This window comes from Zonotrichia albicollis, chromosome 3, assembly GCF_047830755.1.
Source record: "Zonotrichia albicollis isolate bZonAlb1 chromosome 3, bZonAlb1.hap1, whole genome shotgun sequence".
In the NCBI taxonomy this organism is placed as follows: domain Eukaryota; kingdom Metazoa; phylum Chordata; class Aves; order Passeriformes; family Passerellidae; genus Zonotrichia; species Zonotrichia albicollis.
The window spans coordinates 14,171,562-14,192,630 of NC_133821.1; the positions used below are offsets into that span (position 1 = coordinate 14,171,562).

At 53.4% G+C, this 21,069-nt stretch overlaps 3 protein-coding genes across 6 annotated transcripts in view; 2 read left to right on the top strand and 1 right to left on the bottom strand.

The window, feature by feature from the left end:
* The first annotated feature begins 5 nt into the window (after window positions 1-5).
* On the top strand, window positions 6-8,027 carry RRP36 (ribosomal RNA processing 36). 2 transcript variants are annotated; one of them, XM_074536793.1, is made up of 7 exons: window positions 6-259; window positions 3,631-3,769; window positions 5,995-6,061; window positions 6,825-6,929; window positions 7,058-7,132; window positions 7,232-7,349; window positions 7,581-8,027. In XM_074536793.1, exons 1-7 carry the CDS (start codon window positions 58-60, stop codon window positions 7,718-7,720), a joined length of 846 nt encoding a protein of 281 aa, XP_074392894.1. In that variant the 5' UTR covers window positions 6-57; the 3' UTR covers window positions 7,721-8,027. The 2 variants fall into 2 exon arrangements, with proteins under 2 accessions (XP_074392894.1, XP_005486808.1); XM_005486751.4 differs by lacking the exon at window positions 6-259 and adding an exon at window positions 1,307-1,457.
* Window positions 3,631-12,422, bottom strand: LOC102072412 (transmembrane protein 121). Of its 2 annotated transcripts, XM_074536788.1 has the most exons (3): window positions 12,141-12,422; window positions 11,693-11,799; window positions 3,631-10,523 (listed from the first exon to the last, which is right to left on the bottom strand). In XM_074536788.1, exons 1-3 carry the CDS (start codon window positions 12,393-12,395, stop codon window positions 9,584-9,586), a joined length of 1,302 nt encoding a protein of 433 aa, XP_074392889.1. In that variant the 5' UTR covers window positions 12,396-12,422; the 3' UTR covers window positions 3,631-9,583. The 2 variants fall into 2 exon arrangements, with proteins under 2 accessions (XP_074392889.1, XP_074392890.1); XM_074536789.1 differs by lacking the exon at window positions 11,693-11,799 and having other exon boundaries at window positions 12,141-12,302.
* Window positions 12,423-17,506: 5,084 nt separating this feature from the next.
* Window positions 17,507-21,069, top strand: part of LOC102072350 (phosphofurin acidic cluster sorting protein 1) — a 54,838-nt gene continuing 51,275 nt past the window's right edge. For both annotated transcript variants that reach the window (XM_074536781.1, XM_074536782.1), the window contains exon 1: window positions 17,507-17,836. In XM_074536781.1, the coding sequence (XP_074392882.1) occupies window positions 17,646-17,836 (191 nt within the window). In that variant the 5' untranslated portion in view covers window positions 17,507-17,645. The remainder of the gene's footprint in view (window positions 17,837-21,069) is intronic.

The following is a 21,069-nucleotide window of genomic DNA, read 5'->3' on the forward strand; positions in this document are numbered from 1 at the left end:
GACCGCCTCTGCTCCGCTTCCGGTTCCGCCGGTGCCGCGCGGGCCGTTCCGGGGGCGATGGGGCCGCGCCGTGAGGGACCGGGATGGGGACGGGGACAAGGACGGGGACGAGCCGCCGCCGCCGCCGCCCTCACAGAGAGCGAGGAAGAGGCGGCTGCGGAGCAGGCGCTCGGGAGGAGGCTGGAGCCGGCGGAGGAGAGCTCTGGCTCCAGCGACGAGAGTGACGACGGTGGGAGCGTGGCGGGGGCTGGCGGGAAAGGTGAGGGAGCCCGGCGGGAGCGACTCCGGGAAAGGCGGCACCTCGGCTCGGTTTGGTGGGAAAGGAGCTGCCAAAGAGCTCGGTGCCCTCTCGTATCCCAGCTCCTGCCCAGCTGAGCAGCTCGGGATCAGCAGCGGGGTTGGGTGAGAGGTCCCTGGACCAAACTCGTGTAGGGGCCACTTTTCCCCGGTGCGGAAAATCGCAGAACCATAAATTGATTTGCTTGGAAGGGGTCTTAAAGCTCACCCATTTAACTCCACCCTCATCTGGCTCCAGGCTGGGTTGCTGTGGGGGATGTCACAGGTCTCGGGGACAATGCTGGGTGCCAGGTCAGGTGTGCAGGAGCTGGAGAGGCCCTGGCAGCACAGCAGAGGAGAAGGAGCAGGCGGTGCCCGGCTGTGTGGGCTGAGGGCCGGCATGGGGGCTCTCATCCACTGCAGCAAACACAGTTTGGTTTCCCCGTCTCAGAACGATCCGAGTGAGAATGAAAACCTTACAAATAATACAGCAAAAGCCCTTGAAGGGAATCGTGAGGGAGTGGGCATTGGTGTTATCTGCAGGCACAGCACAGCGTGTCACGGGTGTTAGGAGTCTCTGGTTCCTTGTGAAAGGTGTCCAGGGTGTGTCTGTGGCGAAGGCACATCTCTGCAGGTGACATTTTGGCAGTGGGTTTCAGAGGTGGGCAAGGTGCCTCGCCATCTGTTGTAGGCATTTTGTTTTCCTCTGGTGAGCAAAGCTCAGAGAGAGGATAACTGGCAGGCACTCTTTCCTTCCCACAGCTGGATGGGAATGGGAACGGGAACAGCAGCTTTGCTTTTGCCATCTGTCAGGGCACTCTGTGATCTTGTTTCTGGAGCAGGAGGAGTTCTTTTGGAGTCCAGCACTGATTTTGTCTCAGCAGGGAAGGACTGGGCAGATATCAGGCATTTCTTTAGGCCATCTGTGTGCTCTGCTGGTTGTATAGCTCCCTGCAGGTTCAGCTGAGGAAGGCATAAGGTGTCCATGTGCCACAGGAGTCTGTGGGAGGAGAGGAAACACAGGAGGCTGTGCTAGAGAGCAGGAAATGCCCCTGTTATCTGCAGGTAACAGTAGCCTATCAAGAGGTTCAAAAAGAAGGAAACAATCCACAAAATAATGGATGAAGGGGAGAAGTGGCAGGAGGGAAAATTAAATGGGCAACAAATACAGCAGAGAACAGGTAAGTTATATACTAAGGGGAAAAAATGGAATGAAAAAATTGGGAAATTAAGTCCTCAAGCAAGAATGCAAGGAACAAGGAAAATAAGCTAATCCTGCCTTTTTAACCAGAACCTTTTCACACACACAGTTGCCAAATCTGCTGCCCAGCAGTGAATGCCTGGTGGGACCACTCACTTCTGCTCCAGAACAGGCTTTTTTTTTTATAGTGATGTTTTTATCACTGTGAGGGGTTAATTCAATCTCCTAGAAATAGGCAGTAGGATGTATCTTGTGGACTGATACTACCATGTGGAAATAATTTTCCCTATCAGGTTTTAGGTAGTCAGGTTTGGTCTCCTGTACCAGTGATGAAATACTTTATCATGGAAACTCTGCATGCCTTTGCTTTGTCTGATTTATACCAAATCTCCTTTTGGCATCATTCTATATGGTTGTCTTTATCTCATTTTCATTGAAGTCTTTGCTATGTAAACAGCATTGTTTTGGAATTTCAGCCAAGTGGAATATTGGAGTGCAAGTGATGGCGCCTTGTCTTCATCAAGTGCTGAGAGTATCTTCCACTTCGTAATTCCTTTCTTTTAATGCTTTATTTGTCCTTTTGGTTGTCCTTGTTCCAGATTTGGATGGGGTGGGAAGCAGTGCAATGAAATCATGCTGTATTCACATTTCCTTTGTCCCTTGTGCAGCAGACTGGATAGTCCCTGCTCCTGTACCCCACCTCAGAGCACTAATGAGCATCATTAGAGCAGAGTTCCTGAGCGTTCAGAGCAAGCAAAATGAAAACATTTACTGAGGCAGCTCTTGACTGTGCCCATGATGTTTTCTGGATGATGAGAGTTGTTTCTGAAGGTCATGGTTATTGCCAGGATGAGAGTGCTTGGGATGAGTCCATGCTCTGAGCCAGTGTGACTGACTGACCTCGTGTTGCTTCCTGAATTTGGCAGAGCACACAAACCTCGCTCATGGGACAGTTTTGTGTTTGTGTGGGAAGGGTTTGGGAGTGAGTGGGCTCCAAGAGCAGCTTGTGGGGCACCTGGTATCCAGCCAAGGTATCAGACAGGCTGTGATGGTCCCTCCTGGGCCACACTTGGTGTGTTTTGTATTGCAAAGGCTCAGAAAGACCATGTGTCTGTCACTGCTCAGGGGTGCTGAGCAGGCAAACACCACCTCAGTCAGTTTGCCAAGGCTTTCTGTCACAGAAAGGATCTTTCCATAGGATCTTTCATGGAAAATCCTTTCCTTAGGATTTTTCCTCCTGAGAAGCTGAGAGGCCTCAGGAACAAAATGTAAACATGGATTATCTGCTGCTGTGGAATGCAACAGGTGGATCTGTGATTGGACCATATTGGTTGTTTCTAATTAATGGCCAATCACAGCCTAGCTGGCTGGGACAAAGAGCCGAGCCACAAACCTTTGTTACCATTCCTTCCTATTCTATTCTTAGCTGGCCTTCTGATGAAACCTTTTCTTCTATTCTTTTAGTATAGTTTTAATGTAATATATATCATAAAACAATAAATCCAACCTTCTGAAACGTGGAGTCAGATCCTGGTCTCTTCCCCAGCCCAAAAATCCCTGTGAACACGGTCACAGCTTTCCCTTCCAGAAGGGACACAGTGCAAACCCTGAGTGGAATGAGCATATCCAAGTGCTGACTGAAGAAATGCTTTCAGTTGTTGGTTCTGAACACCTAGAAGTGTAAATCTAGAATAAAGAATAGTATGATAATATTTTTGCATTCTGGTTATAAGAAGCATTAAAGGTTACTGATATTAAGGGATATTAAAGAAACATTAAAATAGGAAAGTCAGGACTGAGAGGTGACCCCTCAGAATTCACAGTGCCCAGTGTAGAGCTTGCACTGCTCTTTGTGCCAGGTAAACACTTTGTACTGGTCTTGTGTGTGCTGTGGAGTGGAGAGAGAAGCAAAGACACTCTGGGGAGAGGGGAGGCTGCTCTGTTCTGGTGGTGGAGACTGAAGTGATCAATGGCAGAGAAACCAGAGGCTGAGAGATGCAGTGCTTTCTCCCTGCTGTGCAGTTGTACAGGGATGGCACCACTGGGCTTGTGTCACTGTCCCAAGCTCTGAGGCATCCCTCTTGGTGGAGTTTGGGGGTGAGAAGTGCCTTGAGGAGCTGTTCAGCTCAGGTGTGCTCTGTGCTCTCTTCCAGGTCAGTCTGACATGTCTTTTGAGGAGCTCCTGCGGGTGCAGAGTGATGCAAGGACCAGAGTGAGCAGGAAGGTGCCTGCTGGGAAGAAAACTGCACAGCCTGCCAAAGCTACACTGAAGCAGCAACAAGGCAAAAAGGGGTAAAGAGGCTCTTTTGTGATCAGAAAAATGTGTGTGTGTGCTCTCTGCATCCCAGAAATTACACTGGGAGCTCCTCACAGCAGTGATGTTGCCTTGGAGCTGGCATAGATCTCCTTTAATGTACTGGACAATAATGCCTGTCACTATAGTTTCATTTGGGAATGGTCTGGTGCTGTTTTCAGAGCTCTTAATATCCTGTTCTCTTCAAATCCCCAGCAGCCACCTGACAGTTAAATTGGCACTCAGTGCCTTTATACCCTCTAAATTAAGGCACTTGTAACCCTTGGCATGGTGTGCCTCTCAAGCTCTGTCACAGTGTCCACTGTGACCTGAAATAGTTGCCCTGCTGGTTCCTAAACCCCTTCCAGCTTATCAGTATCTTCTGCCTGGCTCTCACTGCCTGGACTTACAGTCACAGACAGTTGTTCTGGAATTCCATTTATCCTTCTCTTGCTGTCTCATCTGTGGCTTGTCCGTGTTCATTTTCCTTTATTCCCTCTCTACAGAACTTGCCATCACAGACTTTTCCCTGTATTCACCACAACAAAAGCTATCTTACCTTTTTACAGTTCTCCCCAGGCCCCCACTGCTAACAGCAATACCCTTACCCCTTATTTGCAGTAATTAGGTAGTTTTCAATCCTCAGAGTGATTTGAATGGGTTTCCTCTCTTACACTGGCACTGCCTATCTTATTTCTGAACCTCTGCTCAATGCACAAGCAGAGAACACAAAATACATTTCTCCTGCCATAAAGAGTTGGTTAGATAATGTTTCTGCTTTACTTTTTACTCAAGACTCTGGGGGATTTTGTGTAGTGCAACATCATCTCTCAGTGTCTCTATTTCTGCCACACAGTTTGCATAATTCTGCTTTTGTTTAATTCCTCTAATCCTTTAAGGAATGTATTGCTGGAAATCCCACATGGTTTTTCTCTCATGTTTTTGTTATGGAAGTGAGCTTCTTAAAGAAAGGGCTTCAGGGAATTCCCTGGCACTGAGATGGTTTCAGCAGTGACTCCAGAGCATTGTGCAGGGTTGTAGTCTCAGAGGATGTGGGAATACACTGAGCACTGCCCTGAGAGGGATTTGGAAAACCTGTGGGGTTGTGGCTGGCTGTGGCTGCTCTCAGCAGGTGTCCCTCAGCAAGTTTGCTGTCAGCAGAAACATGGGAGGAGTAGCTGCTCCACAGAGGGCTGTGCTGCCATTCCATGAGACCTGGGCAGGCTGGGCACAAAGAAGCTCCTGGAATTCAGCCATGGTAAGGGCAGGCTCCTGCAGAGAAGGACCTGGGGGTCCTGGTGGACAACGAGCTGTCCTTGGGCCAGCCCTGCCCTGGGGGACAAGAAGGCCAACAGGATCCTGGGCTGCATCAGGAACTACAGTGCCAGCAGGGCAGGGAGGGGATCCTGCCCCTCTGCTCAGCCCTGGGGACGCCAGTCTGGAGTGCTGTGCCCAGTTCTGGGATCCTCAGGACAAGAGAGACACGGAGCTCCTGGAGAGGATGAATCCACTAGAGGGCAAAAAAACCCCAAAGAAACATTAGGGAACTGGAGCATCTCTCCTGTGACAACAGGTTCAGGTAGCTGGGACTGTTTAGCCTGGAGAAGAGATGACTGAGAGGGGACCTTATCACTGGAAATATGTAAAGGGCAGGTGACAAGAGGATGGGGCCAGGCTCTTTTCAGTGGCATCCAGAGACAGGCAAGGGGCAATACAGAAACACAGGGAGTTTCACCTGAATATGAGGAAAAGCTTCCTCACTCTGAGGGTGACTGAACACTGAAAGAAGTGCTCAGTGAGGTTGTGGAGTCTCCTTCTCTGGATTTATTTAAAACCCACCTGGATGCAATCCTGTGCAATCTGCTCTAAGTGACTCTGCTTTAGGAAAGGTTCCTTCCACCCCCAGCCATTCTGTGACTTCATGAGAAGAATAATCAGTTCAACACATTATTGATGCAGGTGGTGGGTTTTCACTTGATACAGAGGAGCTGTTCCAGATTCTTTGTAGGGTTGTTTTAACCACATTTTGATATATTTGCTTGTTGTAACCTTCTGTGGCTTTTGACTGAGCCACCTCTTTGCTTTCTATATCATGGTAAGGATTGAGCTGGGAGAATCTCTTGTGCAGTAATGTTCTTCTGAGGGTCCAAATGACCTCATAGTATATCAGCTTGGGCCTCACTCTGGCATTTGCTCCTCTTAAATCCATTTTTCTTGTTTTCAGGCCACTGGAGATGTCAGCCAAGAAGCCTGTACCTTTCCTGAGACAAGTGGTCCCTGTTAGGAAGAAGGTGGGTGCTGCCCCTCCCCAGCTCAGGGCTTGTCTTAGTGCTGCTGAAGGGCACACACTTGGGAATGGGGCTGCTGCAGGTGGCACAGGCTGCTTCTGGAGGACAGGGCTGGACCATGGGGAGTGCAGGCAGTGACAGTGTTTCCATGGGGAGAACAATGGGTGGGTTGGAGCAGCTGCAGATTAACTTGAGAGTTTGTGACCCAGATGTTTCTAGAAGATGCAATGACAGCCTCCAATGACAGTTCCACTGCAAACTATGGTCATTGTTCTAATCCCAGAAGTTCAGATGTCCATCTACTTTCCAATCTGAATCTGACTTTTGACCTATCATTGCTGGATCATTGGAATATGGTAATTTCCACAGTTAGAGACCTCTTTGTCCCACCCTTTTTGCATGACCTGACCCAGTTAATCTGTGAAAATCTGGATAGGTATGAGTTTCCAAATCCAGCACCTTGACAACACACATTCAGACAGCTCTTGGTCTGGGAGTTGCAGGTGTTTGCACTCCTGCTGTTATTTTTGGCTGTTCCTGGGTGGCAGACTGGCACATGGAGATGTCTGTTGTATGATAAACTTGATGCAGGCATGACTTTGGGAATGCCACCTTGACCATTGAACTCAGTCTTTGCCAACTGCAGATATTTCAGTGGTGGGAGCATCACATTGCTGGGGAAAAAAATTGGCTGATCCATGAAGGGAGAGTCAGCAGGCTGTTAACAGGATAACAATGGCTACAGCTCTTGCCTTCCTGCTGACAGGTCCAGAGAGACCCTCGATTTGATGACCTGTCTGGAGAGTATAAGCCTGACATATTTGTGAAGACCTACAGCTTCCTGGACAGCATCAAGAAGCAGGAGAAGGAGGTGATGCTCTGTGCCTGTCCTTGCCTGGAAGAACCTTGCTTGGCAGGGGCTACTTCTTCAAAGGCTTTTCACAGGGGAGGGGACAGGCAGGCAGTGATGCAGCTTTCTGCTCTCTTCTCCTTCTTCAGATGGTTCAGAAGCAGCTGAAGAAATGCCGGAACATGGAGCAGAAGGAGAAACTCCAGCGGCTCCTGAACCGTATGGTGAGTTCAGTGAGCAGCTCCTCTCTGGGGGCACTGGCAGAGAGGATGTGCCACCTGAGCTCTGCCCCAGTGCTGACACAGGCCATCCTTTTTGTACAGACACAGCAGGAACAGGCACAGAAAAAACAGCAGAAGCTGAGAGAGAGGGAGCTGTCTTTGAAAAGACAACAGAGGGAATTGGCCAAGCAGGGAAAGAAACCTTTCTTCCTAAAGAAATGTAAGTACTCGGAGTGAGCATGCTGCAGGGGCATCTAGAGGGAGAACTGCTGGCAGGAATTCAAGCTCTGGGAGCAAGGTGTCCATACCATCCCACACAGCCATGGGGGAATTATTCCAGTGCTGCTGCTCAAGGGAGAAGCTGGACCAGGGAGGGAGAGGTGGGAAGGGGCTGCTCTGGAGAGATGTTTTGGGGCTTCAGTTTAAAACTCAACTTCCTTCTGCTCTGCAGCTGAGAAGCGGAAATTGGAGCTAGCTGAGAAGTATGCAGAGCTGAAGAGGAGTGGAAAGCTGGAGAGCTTCCTGAACAAGAAGAGGAAGAGGAATGCCATCAAAGACAAGCGCCATCTGCCCTCACAGAAGAACTTGTGACTGTTGGACAGTCGTGCTGTTGTCTGGCACTGGCTCATTCTGCCTTGGCCAGCCCTGGAGGATGGTTATCCCTCTTCCCAGGACCTGCCTTCCAGTGTGCAGTGATGCTCTAAGGCAGCAGAGCAGGGGCTGAACTGAAGGAACTACATTTATTTTGTAGCTGAAGTATCTGCTTTGCTTGTGGTTTAGATCATGCCTGGGTGGTGACAAGTGTGTCATGCAGATGCTGATGGTGATGACAGCTGTCTTTGCCCTTGCACCTGCTCATTTCTAACTCCAGCAAGGAAAGCCTGAGTCCTGCCCTGCACTGCTGGCTCTACTCCAGGTTCTCTCAGACTTCCACTGAGGCAGAAAAGGATGTGGGACAATCCCTGCTCAGAGCAGCAACCCTGACTTCAGATCAGGTTGCTCAGGGCTGCTTTGGTGGGATCTGGTAATGTCCAAGGACAGATGCCTTCACCTCTCTTGGCCTCTGCTCCACTGCTTCAGGTTCTCAAGATGGAACTTTTTGTTCCCTCATCCAGGAACCTGTTTTTACTTTATTCCCACTGTCAGTCTGTTACAGTCAAAAGTGTTTGACCTTAGGGGTGTCAGTGCCTCTCTCCAATATCCCACCAGCCCTCTTGCTTCTCCTTGTTCCTTTTTCCCCCTGTCTGCCATGGCTGTGCTGACAAGGGGATGGCTCAGATAACCCCAGCGTGAGAGGTCAGAGTGTGCTGGGAGAGTGCCTGGGCACATCTGTGCCCTGTGGGTGGCCACAGGTGTTTGGGGCGTGGGGACAGCCTTGCTGGGACCAAACATGGAGCAAGGAGCAGGTCAGCCAGCCTGAGGGTGCTGCTGAACCACTCACCTCCACTGTAATTCCTGTGGGTGAAGCAAGTTCTGCTCTGGTGAGGGGATTAAGTGGAACTGGGGGAAGGCAGTAGCCATGGGATGTGCCAGCTTGGCAAGAGACTGCTGCCAGGGCCTTGCTGAGGGGTCACTCCTCAGCATTCCTGACTCCCTGTGTCCCCATCCCCTGCTGCTTGTAGGTCTGGTGCAGCAGGTGCACCCCCAAAGTGGTTCTGCTTTCCCCTCCTGCCCCTCTCCACACGCTCTGCAGACACCCAGTCCCACAAGGCCCCCAGAAGAGTGGGGGAGATTGCTTGCTGGCAGGGATACAGAGAGGAAAAGGCTGCAGGGCTCAGGTCTTTTATTGCAAAGAGGGAGATACAAAAAAAGGACAGTCACCCCTTTTTGGGTCCCCCCAAGCCTGCAGCTGGCTGAGAGGGGTGACAACAGGGGGAGGCCCAGGCCTTGCTCCCCCTGCATGGGGACCTCAGCTCACACAGTGGGGAGCAGGCTGCTGCCAAGGACCACACTGGAGCCAGGGCCAACCACAACAGAAAAGTGGGTGACCCACTGTGTCCCCATGCAGCAGCCAGAGAGCAGTGCTGCACAGGGAGCCTGGCACCGGGTGGGGCTGCCTGGCCTCACCCAGACACACCTCATGGCAGGCGGCCCTGGCCTCATCCCCTGCTCTGTTGTTTTACCAGGTGGGCTGCTGAGGTTCCAAACTGCCCTGCAGCCTTGCAGAGGCTGCTGAGGTTCCAAACTGCCCTGCAGCCTTGCAGAGGCTGCTGAGGTTCCAAACTACCCTGCAGCCTTACAGAAGGTGCTGAGGTTCCAAACTGCCCTGCAGCCTTGCAGAGGCTGCTGTGGGGGCCCTCACCACGCGCCCCTCAGGGCCCTGAGCGGTTTCACCCAGGGAAGGAGGGAGCGGGGTGGTTCCCCTCTGTCCAGGCAGGGAGCTCCACAGCCTGCCCCGGGTCTGTGGCTCCGGCCAGGCGTGGAGATGGCCAGGCTGTAGCTCCTGCTGCCCCGTCACGTGTTGTCCTGGGCCAGCTCCTCGGGGCAGGCAGGCTGGTCCCGGGCCTTGCGCAGCCCCGAGGGCGGCTGGGCCGGGGTGCTGGGCTGCGGGTCCGGCCCCGGCCCAGGGGGTGCGTGGTGCTGGTGCCGCTGGTACTGCACAAACATGCAGACCTTCATGCCAATGGCCAGCATGTTCTTGCCCATGAAGATGCTGGAGACCCGGGCATCCCTGAAGAACACCATGTTGCTGCCTCGGATGAAGATGGTGGCGATGTTGACAGTGAGCATGCTGAGCATGGGGTAGAGCATCATGCGGTGCGGCACGATGCCGATGCCCTGCATGCTGATCTCGCACAGGGACACGCAGGGCAGGACCAGGAGCAGGATGTAGCAGTAGAAGAACATGATGCCCTCAGCCCAGAGGGGCAGCCCTTTCTTCTGGGGCTCCCACAGGTTGGCCTGGATGTCCAGCACGTCCAGCATGTCCACAATGACCCAGAAGAGGCGGTTGCGGAGATCCTCCTTCTTCTTGAATGTTCTGACGTACTCCATGTGCTCCGTGGCCACTAGGAGCACGTAGAGAGCTGGGATGCAGATGGAGAGCAGCAAGGTCAGCGCTTTGCGGGCGATGAGATCCAAGCTCTTCCGGTCAGCTTTGTAATTCTGGTATACAAAGTAGACTTTGATCTCCAGAACGAAGACGTAGAGGAACCAGAGGATCATGGCGTATCCTCGCTTGGCTGTCTTTACCTCTGCCCCAACCCAGATAGCCACGTAGCGGAGCACCAGCAGGAAGCAAATGTCACCCACTGCCACCATGACACAGATGCCCAGCTTCCTGGAGCCCTGGCTCTGCTCCACCAGGTAGGCATCCATGAGGACGAGGCTGGTCATGATGAGCACTGTGGAGAGGCACACATGGGGCTTGCTGACAGGTGGTGGGGGAACCATCCTGCACAGAGGAACAGGCAGGGTCATCAGGAAGTTGCTGAGATTTCCTAGTCCCACCCTTGGGCCCCCTTCTGCCACCCTCTCCTCAACAGCTGTGAGTGGCTGAAAGAAGGGAGGGAGCCATTCATAGATTTCTCCCATCCTATGTGCCTGGCTTGTTCCAAACCTGCACATTTCTAGCCAAAGAGCTCCTGAGACCGACCAGGCCATCCTGGTGGCATGTGCTGGCTGAAAGCCAGCTCCTAGGAAGCGCATGGTGGGGCAGGCTGGACACTTGGGATGCATCAAGCACTTGGGATCCCACTGCCTTTTCTGGTAGCTCATCACACTGACTAGCCTCTGCCACCATGAAGGTTACATGCCTTATTTTCCATGGGATTTCCCTGCTTTTATTTTCCCCCCACAAGGCAAGCTAAGACTAGACTTACATGTTTAACCCAAGCAGGCCCTTAAATGCTATGATCCAGGACTGCTTTTTTTAGTCTCTTTATTTTTATGCACAGCACAAGATGAAGCCTGGGTTTTTTTAGCCTGGCTGTCTTGTGGGGTGGGAGGGAAAAATTGGCCAGATATTCAGTTTCCTTCAGGTTAACACCCCCAAGAGCTTTGCCCAGAGCTATTTGCCAATGCCCACCCTGCCCCAACACCATAAACCAAATGCAAGGAACAGCAGCATGAGCCCAAAGCTCCAGCACACAAGGAGCTCTGCAATAGGCCCTGAATTTCTGTGGGATGCTCAGCTTTCCTGGGCTGGGGCACAGCAAAGCACTGTCCCCAAAAGCACCCTGCCTGCCTTGTGCGGCACCAGGGCTGTCACACTCCCTCCCCTGACCGAGCACAGCTGCAGGCAGCTGCCTTCAGAGGCAAGGAGGGAGGACAGAGCTGGGGCCTCACCAGGCAGAGAAAAACTTGGCAGCTGCTCTGGAGGGGAGCCAGCCCCCCGGATGAAATGGAGGATGGAGCTGGGCTGATGACTGTGTGGCACAGCGCTGCCCACGCCGAGCCCGCCTCTGCCACGCCTGGGCTGTGCACGCCCGGGACACCATCCTGCTCATCCAGGGGACAGCGTGCAGCTGGCACCTGAGCACCGAGCAGGATGGAGGCCGCACGGTTCATGGTCAGCCCTGCACACGGCCTGACTGATGGCCCAGGGCGCTGGGCACAAGCTACCTGAACTCCTGCTTTTTGGCTTTTGAGGGAGCAGGCGTCCGGCGCAGTCGTGCATCCCTGGGCCCAGCAGCATCCTGGCACGTTGCGGGAGGCAGCGAAGCCTGAACCTGTCAGACACAGGTGCCTCTCAGGGGGAGGCAGCACAGGCGGCGGGCACGGGGGAGCCCGTGGATGTGGCACATCTGGAGCATGCCACACGCCCGCCGGGGGCTCGCCCGCCTGGCCTGCCCGAGCCTCCGCGGGGGCTGGGGGTACCCCGGGCCCCGGCTCAGCACGGGGCTCAGCCCCAGGCCCCCAGGAGCGGGGCCACCCCGCTGAGCTCCGTGCCCCGGGAGCGCCGGCCCCGCCTGCCCCGAGCCCCCTGCCCACAGCGGCCGGGCCTGCCGGGGGCGGGCGCTGCCCTCCGGCCGCGGGGGCCCGGCCTGCTGCCCCCCCGGCTCCCGCTTACCTCGGGCGGCTCCCCGGGGCTCAGGGCGGCGGCGGCGGCCCCGGGCCCGGCGCGGCATCGCCCGGCGCGGCCCGGCGGCAGTGGCGGTTCTGCGGCGGCGGCGGCGGCGGCGCTCGGCCCCTCCCGGCGGGCGGCGGGCGGGGACTGCGGCGGCCCCCGCCTCACCCGCGGGCCCGGCGCCGCCCGCCGCTCCGCCGGCTCCGGGCACCCCGGCCGGGCTCGCTGCCGCTGCCGCCCCGGGGCCACCGGCTGCATGGCCACCCTCTCCAGCCCCGGGCAGAGCTGGACCCCGCAGGCCGCAGCCCGGCAGAGGCCCTGGGCGAAGCAGCGGGAAGCCTGGCCTGACAAGGATGTCTGCCCTCCGGGAGGGACTGGGGCCGCGACCGCTCCTTGCTGGGGGGAGAAGGCAGGGGAAACATGGGCTGACACCGAGCAGTGGCGGTCTGCAGGGTCCTGGAGAGCCCCAGCCTCGCCCGGCTCTGGTACAGGTGGGCTTGGCACCACCAGGGGCTTGTGTGCAGATAAAGCAGGCCAGGGAAGGCAAAAGGTTTCTATGACATGGTGGACATACCTCTCTGCAACTGCTCTTCTATCAGCCTGAGCAGCTTTTTGCATTTAACTCCAAACTTTCTTCTAAGTGATTCAGGTGTTAGCTACACAGGGAAGGTTTTTCAGTGTATTTCCTCTCTGGCTTTGAAAGGCTCATTGTAGATACGTGTATTTTGGAAGACAGGGAAGCTCTAAGATCTCTGGAGATGGGCTATGAGCAAAACCAGGCATAGACCTAAGTGCAAGTGACAGAGTGCCAGGGGAGGTGCAGCCCTCCTTGCATCCAGCTGCTGACAGAGTAGCTGTAGGTCCCTGTTGGATCTAATGTCCTGGGGCATTGCCACCAGGAACATATAAATCTAACTTGTGGTGTCCTTGGGAAATGGAGACCCTGGACCAGTATCCAGGCTTAGCTCAGGCGTCCCACAGTGGGTGTGGACTGGTTGATGCAGGCAGGTGGAGGGAGCAGAGCTCTGGGTTAGACAGGTGCAGCAAAGTAAGGGGTTTGGCTGTGGGAGCATTCTCCTAAGCCAGGAATAAACTGCAATCCCAGAGGGGCTGGAAGAGCAGAGAAACAAAGCAGCCAAAGCAACCTGCCTCCAAAAATGAAAGGAGACCTTGCAACTCGAGTGAAGAGCAACGTGAGGCACAAGAGGGCAAGCTGACACTGCAGAAATCGCCTTCTTTCCCCCAGGACACAGAAGCACTGGCTCTCTCTATCCCAGCAGTTTCCTGCAGGATGCAGTAGGAGCAAAGGGCCTCTGTCCATGGAGGCACCCAGGGAGGGGGACACCACAGAGGTATCCACATGACAGAGGTGAGAGAGGGCTGCTGGAGGAACCTACCAAGCAATGGGACTAAAGACAAGATGATTCATCCATGAGCTGGAATGATAAAACCCCTCCACTGGAGACTGGGACAGGAGGTGACAACATTTGTGTGGGAAGCAGTAAAGAGCTGCTTTGACAAGGCACATAAAAATCAGGAGCCAGAGCAAGAACAGATACTTGTGTGCTTCTCTAGAACACGATGCTGGAGCTGGGGTGCCAGAGTTGGTGTGTGGATGCATCTGTATCATGGATAAAATTGAAAGGAACCAGAGGGGGTAGACCAGGGTTCCCAGCTGCTCTCTGGCTGCTGCCAGCTCCAGACCTGGGTGGAGAAGCATTTTCAGCTTAGCCCATGAAACCTGCACTTTCAGTGCTGTGAAAAATGTGTATTTTATGATTGGCTTTTTGCAAATATTGAAATGAATATTATATGTGTTGTGTTAGAAAGTAATGCTGTATTAATTCTCTTAAGTACTGTGGTAAGTATAAGTTTAGGCTATAAAAAATGTAAAATTAGAAACTATGCTATGTAAGTCTTGTTTTAAAGAACACTTGCAGCAAGATAGCAGCCATAGGACATCTGAGTCTTTCAGAGAAAAAGAATTTATTGCCCTCTTGTCAGAAGAAACGAACTTCTTCCTGCCTCGAAGGCACTGTCAGGATTCAGAGGAAGAAGCTGACACTGACCAGACAGAATCCTATGTTTGAATGGAATTTATGCATCATGTATGAGGTGTATGAATATGCAACAGGCTGTTGCTTTTAAGGGTTAATCCTCTGTTAACGTGGGTCCATTTTTGGGCTCTTGCTGCCCAGAAAAAGGTACCCGGAATGTCCCTAACTCTTTGTCTCTATTAATTCAATTTGTCTAAATTGTTATTACTCCAATTGTATTACTATTTTTATAACTCTTTTATTACTGTTAAATTTTTAAAATTTTAAAAACAAGTGATTGGCGTTTTTCACAAGTGCCATCACTGGCACTGAAAAGTCCCTTTTCAGAGATGGGGAAATCCATCAGTCGTGTTAACATCCCCAAAGGGGAGCTGTGGGAAGCAGAGGAAGTTTGTCAGCAAGGGACAGCAAGCAGTGGCTGTAATGGAGAAAGGCAGGCAGTGGCCTGGGGACCGTGCTGAGAGCTTCAGCTGTGACACATAAAAGAAAATAAGTAAAAATAAGCTTTTCTGAAGGCACATTTCAAATGGGTTACCTGGATGCTGAAGAGCATTTCCCTGATGTCCTCAAGGATCATATCCACAAGGGAGCAAACCTCAGCAGGTGGCTGGCACACAGAAAGGTCTCAGCATAAGAGGAGCTGAGAAAGCAGTGAACGTGATGGCAACTCTACCAGCCTCTGTTTAAGCTGGAAGATAACCAGGCTTTGGGACTTGCAGTGAAAAACACAGGATAATTTTGACCCCAGAGAGTGGGGAAAGCCACCATGTGTGGAAGAGCACAGCTGTGGGTAGGTCATGCTGTAGGCACAAAGTCAATATAACATGAAGACAGGAAAAAAATGAAGAGTGGGCTATGCAGACACGCCCCCAGATAAATAAAGCACATTGAAACAGCCTGAGAACAAATATATAAATATAAATTCATCTGTAAAAAAGACAGAAGGCCAAAAAACCCCAAGTGAGCTGCAAGAAGTACTTGAAGGGAACTGGCTGGAGGGAAAGAGGCAGAGAAATGCACCTCAGTCCCACTGAACATCCTTCCAGGGGAAACACAGCAGAAAAGAGGAACCTCATCAACCAGAAACTGCAAGGGGTGGCTGTGACAGCTAAATGACCTGGGGACGTGCCCTGAGCTCCAACAGCTCTGAGAAAGAATCACGGATTGTAAACCATGGCACAGCCCCAGGGCAGAGCAGAGGTGGCTGGAAGGGATGGGCATCCCTCAGGAAGGTGGGGGAAAGGGGGAGCAGCAGGAATGCCAGCCCTTGGGAAGTGCCTGGAAGGCAGTCACCTCAGCAGGCTGCCCTGGGCTCAGCAGGGAGGTGCCTCTGGCCTCCTGGAACTGAAAACCCGGAGCACTCAATGCTATTAAAGTACCCACAGATAGCCAGGAATGGTGACTCAGACTAGAAAGCAAATGGATGAAAGCAAACAGCTGGGGAGGGACTGCAAGGGGTTTTCTCAGGGTAAATCATGACCCTAGATCTAGGAAGCTCCTCTGGAACAGGCAGCTGCTTTTGGGGAAAAGCAGTGGTGATACCCAGCTGAGGTCAAACAGTGGTGGGTGAAAATGCTGCGAAAAAGGCCATGACCATTGTGTGACTCTGGCTGCAAAGCCAAGGTTTCTACATTAACTGGCAGAATGCTATGAAAATGCAGCAGCTCATCCTTGGTCCAGCTGCTCTTACACAAAGGCCTCTGCTAAGATCCCCTAGAAAATGTTCTTAGAGAACCAAGGCTGTCAGCAAAGGTCCTCTTGTGCATTAATGACCCACTTAAAGGAAAGCAAATGCATTAAAGCAGCAATCAAGCTGTTTTGTGGGCAAGTCAGGAGGTCTGGGCAGCTCTGCTGTGATCCATGCCATTTATCAGATGCAGAAATGGGCTGGGAACAAGAAGTAAAAGCTTGATGATGGTTCAGATTGTCCATCTAGTCAAACTGGAATCTGGTGTGAATTCCCAGCACATTACTGACCATCCTGAACCTCAACAGCAGGGCAAATGTAGACCTGACAAATGCAAGAGAAAAGAAGAGGTGCAAGGGACAGATTTCAAATTATACATCAGTATTCAGGAAGGTGCCCCTGAAATGTTTACTGGTAACATTTTGAAAACACAGTACTCAAGATTGACAGTAGAAGCCATGGATGTTTTAGGCTGCTTTGCAAGCTTATACTGCTGCCACTTTTCTGAGTCTAATTCCTCCACTGGCATGAGCCACATTTTACAATCTGCCTGGAATTAACACTGCATCCATGGAAAACTCTGACACTGCTAAATGCATCCAGAAACACAGGTCCCTGCAGAAGCTGCTGGCTTTTGATTTCTGCTTTGACCACTATTGACTTGGCTGTTTCTTTCACACAGTTTTCAGTGCAGCTCTTGGACCATCTCTGCTTCCTTTTGGGAGCCCTCAGCCAGTACCACCCTATTATGATTATTTGATTTCTCTGACATCCCATTTTTTCAAGAGGCAGAGGCATTTCAGACAGATGGAGGCAAGGTACAGGAGGGGAACTTTTATGTTTTCTACCAGAACAGAGTACACTTGTCCAGCTGCAGTGTCACAGGCTTGCCCTCACCTCTGTCCCTAGGGATGCTCTGCCCTGCACATGCTTTAAATCTGAGCTGTTGAAGCTCTGGGCACGGTCTCCAGGTCACAAATGGCTTTTACCCATTGTTTTGCTATTTTGTGGCTGCCACCACTTGCAGTTTTTGGTCGACGAGGTTCCTCCTTTTGCTGCATTTCCCTGGAGACCTTCAGTGGGACTGAAGGGGATTTCTGCTTTTCTCCCTGTAGCGCGCTCGGAGTTCCCAAGTGTTTCGAGGAAAGAGTCAGGCAGAGGTCTCGGCTTCCTTTTGCCCTCAACCCGCCGTGCCCGCGGCTCCAGCGGCTCCGTTCGTCCTCAGGCCCATCCTCCGGCCGGCCGGCCCTGGGGTTCCCCCCTGCGGCGCTCCATGGCTCGCCATCGCCGCCACTCACGCAGGGCCGAGGCTCTGGACAGCCCCGGGGATTCTCCGCCGCTGCCGACGGACAGACGGACCAGCCCCGGCGGCAAGACGCTCACCCGACCGCGCCCCTGGGCGCGCTCCCGCGGGCGGCGGCCGATGCGCTTTAAAGGGAGCGACGCCGCGCCCTCCTACCCCCGCCAAGCCGGGGCAGCGGCGCCTCTCCCATTGGCTGGCCCCGCCCCGCCGGCCTCTCTGATTGGGTAGCGGCCGCCCCGACCCCGCCTCCCGCTCGGCTCCGATTGGCTGTTTGCCATCAGTCGGAGTCCTCGCCCTTTCTCCCGGCTCCGGTTGGCTCGTGCCCGCGCCCCGGCCGCGCTCTGATTGGTTACGGGCCGCGAGGGAGCGGGGGCGCGCGCGCGCGCGCGCGCCGGGGTGGAGGCCGTCGCTGAGGCGAGGGGCTCGCGCCGCCCCCCAGCGCCAACGGCGGCGGCGGCGGGATGGCGGCGATGGCGACGGCGGCGGCGGCGAGCAGCGTGCTGGGCCCGGGCCCCGCCGCGGGGCCTCCGGCGGCGGCCGGCGGGGCGGCCGCGACAGCGACCGCGATGGGCAGCCCGGTGCCGATGCCGGTGCCCATGAACCTCTTCGCCACGTGGGAGATCGATCGGTCGGCGCCGAGCTGCGTGCCCAGGTGAGCCGCCCCGCCGCCGGGGCCGCGCGGAGCCCGCACACGAGCGGGGCCGGAGGGAGGAGGCGGCCCCCGCAGCATCCCCGCTCCACGGCGGCGGGAGGCCCGGCCCCGGCAGCGGCTGATGCGCGGCGAGCCCCGGCGCTGGCCCCTGCGGCGGGAGCGGCCCCGGGGGGCGGCGGGCAGGGGGCACAGCGCCGAGCGCGGCTGCGCTGCCTCCATGTTGCAGCCCCTGGCGGGTGCGTGCCGCGGTGGCCCTGGGGCTCAGAGGGGCTGTATCGCGTATCGTCGTGGCCGTGCTCGGGAAAGCTGCCTCTGTCCCCACGAATGAACGGTGACGGTCCCACAGCCGCTTCCCTGGAGCCAGGCAGTGCCCACCCGCATCCCCGGGCCTGTGTCAGCTGCGCTCCAGACCTCGGGGAGCGGCAGGAAGGATTCACTGTGCTGCCAGCTGAACTCTGAGCTCTATCTCTGGTAGGGCTGGGAGACAAGCTGGGTGGTGTGGATGTCATCACTGTCAGTACGGCTAGGTGTGCTTGTGAACACCTGTCACAGAGCCAGCAGGTGCCTGGTGTGTTAACGAGGTGGGTGGGTGTCCTTCGGCTCACTCATCTTACCAGACTCGGATCAGGTCTTCTCATGGAGTTACAGGGCAGATTCAGGAAGTGACCGTGGTTTCTCGTGTCTCTGGGCTGTGGTGTGTTGTCTGCGATGATGTATTCAAGTGTTTCACAAAAATTAGAGGTGAAATTCAAGAGGGTGAGCAAAAAACCCGTTCCTGTAGGGCAGCAGGATACCAGCCTTTGTGAAAGGGCTTTGCTGGATGAGTGTGTACAGGGAAACTCAGTGACTGTGTGGCCAGATGGGCTAGAGTAGAAACGTTCCAAAATACTCCAAGCTACTAGAGAAAGCCTCTGTGATTGTGGTGCCCAAGGGAGTGCTGGGCTCAGCAGGCAGCAGATGTGAAGGAGTTTGCAACATGTGTCTGCTGAAAGCCTGTGCACCTTTTGATGACACATGCTGAGGCTGTTGTGGGGAGCAGGAAGCAAGTGATCATTTCATAGCTTTAAAGTGACTTGAGGTGTTGTTCATTTGTGGGCAGCTTACTCCCAGGCTGGAATTTGGAGAGCAGGACAGAATTATCAGGTTGACTTCCTGTAGAAAAAATTTGCATATGCAAAGTACGGAGCTTAGTGATGGTGAAGGATGTGCATGTTTCACAAATGGAAGTGCTCCAGGAGCTTGGGAGAGGAGAACTGTTTTGGGCAAACCACGACAGCATGACTGAGAATAGTGAGTCTGAGTGTAGAAGAGTGTAGAAGTGGGTTACACGGGTGGCAGCATGCCAGTGGGTGAGAAGTGATGTGTAATCAGTCTGAAAGTTGTTTGTAGAACTGGTGTTTGGCCCAGTGGATCCTGTGTCTTGTCACAAGGACAGTTTCCATTAGCATTGTGTAGATGCTTGTTCTAATGCACGAGTTCTTTGTGCGCTGCCAGCCCGGGGGGCAGCCATCTGACACAGCTGCTTGCAGGGAATTTCTGTGAAATTCATCTGAAATATCATCTCTGGAGTATCTTCAAACACAGCATCTGCTAAGATGGGAGGAAGCTAATGGAAGCTGATTCTTCCTTCAGAGCCATGGCTCTGACATGATGTGCTGTCACCTCTGTAGAGTCAGCAGGTCTGGAGAAGCCCTGCCAGTGGCCACAGTGACCAGTGTGGGACTGTGGTGCTTCTGTGTTTTCCAGCCTTCTGTTAGCCCAGGCTTTCCTGAGTGAGCAGGTCATGCATAGGCACATGTCAGACAAGTGTTTCAGTTAGCTGAAGGGAGCTCAAGCCCCAAAGCTGAGCTGTTCATGGTGTATCTGTGCACTGTGCTTCCTTATTGCTTGCCTGTGTTCTCTCTCTACTGATCTGCTGGTGTGTGGTAAAGCCTTGATGTGTTCTTCTTCTTCTTCTTGATGTGTTCTCTTTTTCTTCTTGATGTGTTCTTCAAGACAGGAGCTCTGCTGTACCGTCCCTGTGCCCAGCACAGGTGGTCCCTGCTCTCACTGTGCTCTGGGAGTGGTGGCAGAATAATTTCCACCCATGGGCAATAATGTCCTTGGGCTTCTCTGTCCCTTATGCATGTGTAGTCTGCATTTTTTCATACTTATGGATATCTGGAGAAAGAAGAACTTTGCACTGGTTTTAATGCTATAGAAGATGCATTTTAATGCATATTGAAGATGTCCCTGTGCTCCTTCTTAGGTGTTTGATTTTCTGCAGCTCTGGCTGCTGCAGGAGTGGGGCTGGGCTGGGTCAGCCTTTGTGGGGGTGCTTTGTGCTTGGCTGTTATGCAGGACAGGTTGTCCAGGCCTTCAAGCTACCAGAAGGAGTCTGGGCTTGGATAAAATACAAATGGGCAGTGGGAAGTACAAGCCCCAGTGCATGGAAGGGTTCAGTAGTGACTTCTGATGCCCTGCAGGAGGATCTTGGCTTTCTGAGCTCAGCTGTTGCCTGTAATGGAAGGTTTTTTCTGGCTGAATCGGGCATGTGCCACTGAATGAAATCCACATTTATTTTTGGAGATTGCCTTGCTGTCTGGATGGAGGTATCATCCCTCCTGCTGGGGTTTTTCTCCTTTCAGGGCCAGGTTGGGAGAGATGTGTGACCTCTCAATGACCAATCTATGAACTGACTGAGCACAGCCTAGACCATGCTGCCTTTGGCTTAAGTGGCTGCAGGGGAGCCAGAGCTGAATTTTATGCACAGTGGGCTGTTGTGCAGAAAGGCAGAAGGAAGTAAACACCTGGAAATGATACAAAATGCTCTTTGCATCTTCAGTGGGGCTACCCATGGGCTCAAAATGATTGGTTTGCCATCACAGTGCCTTAGAGGGAAAGCAAACCTGCCTAATTCACTATGCAGGATGTGAAGCATGCTTTGGCTGAAATATCCATCAATCAGCCTTAACTTCCACTCACAGTTGTCTTAGTAGAATCTTTATAGCAGTGTTCTGAGGTGGGAGTGTCTTTATTGAGATGCCTTGCATGTAGGTCCCCTTAGGGGCAGTAGCAGATTTTCCCTGTGTGGAGAGGCCAGAAGTGAACCAGAGCATTGCCAAGGTAAAATGTCCGTCTGCATCAAGGTAATGCCTCACTGTGTTCTCATTGTTTTGTGTGTTGGGAAAAAATGTGTCAAAGGACTTGGTGCAAACATGCTTGAGGTCTTGTTATTTCCACATAGTGGTATT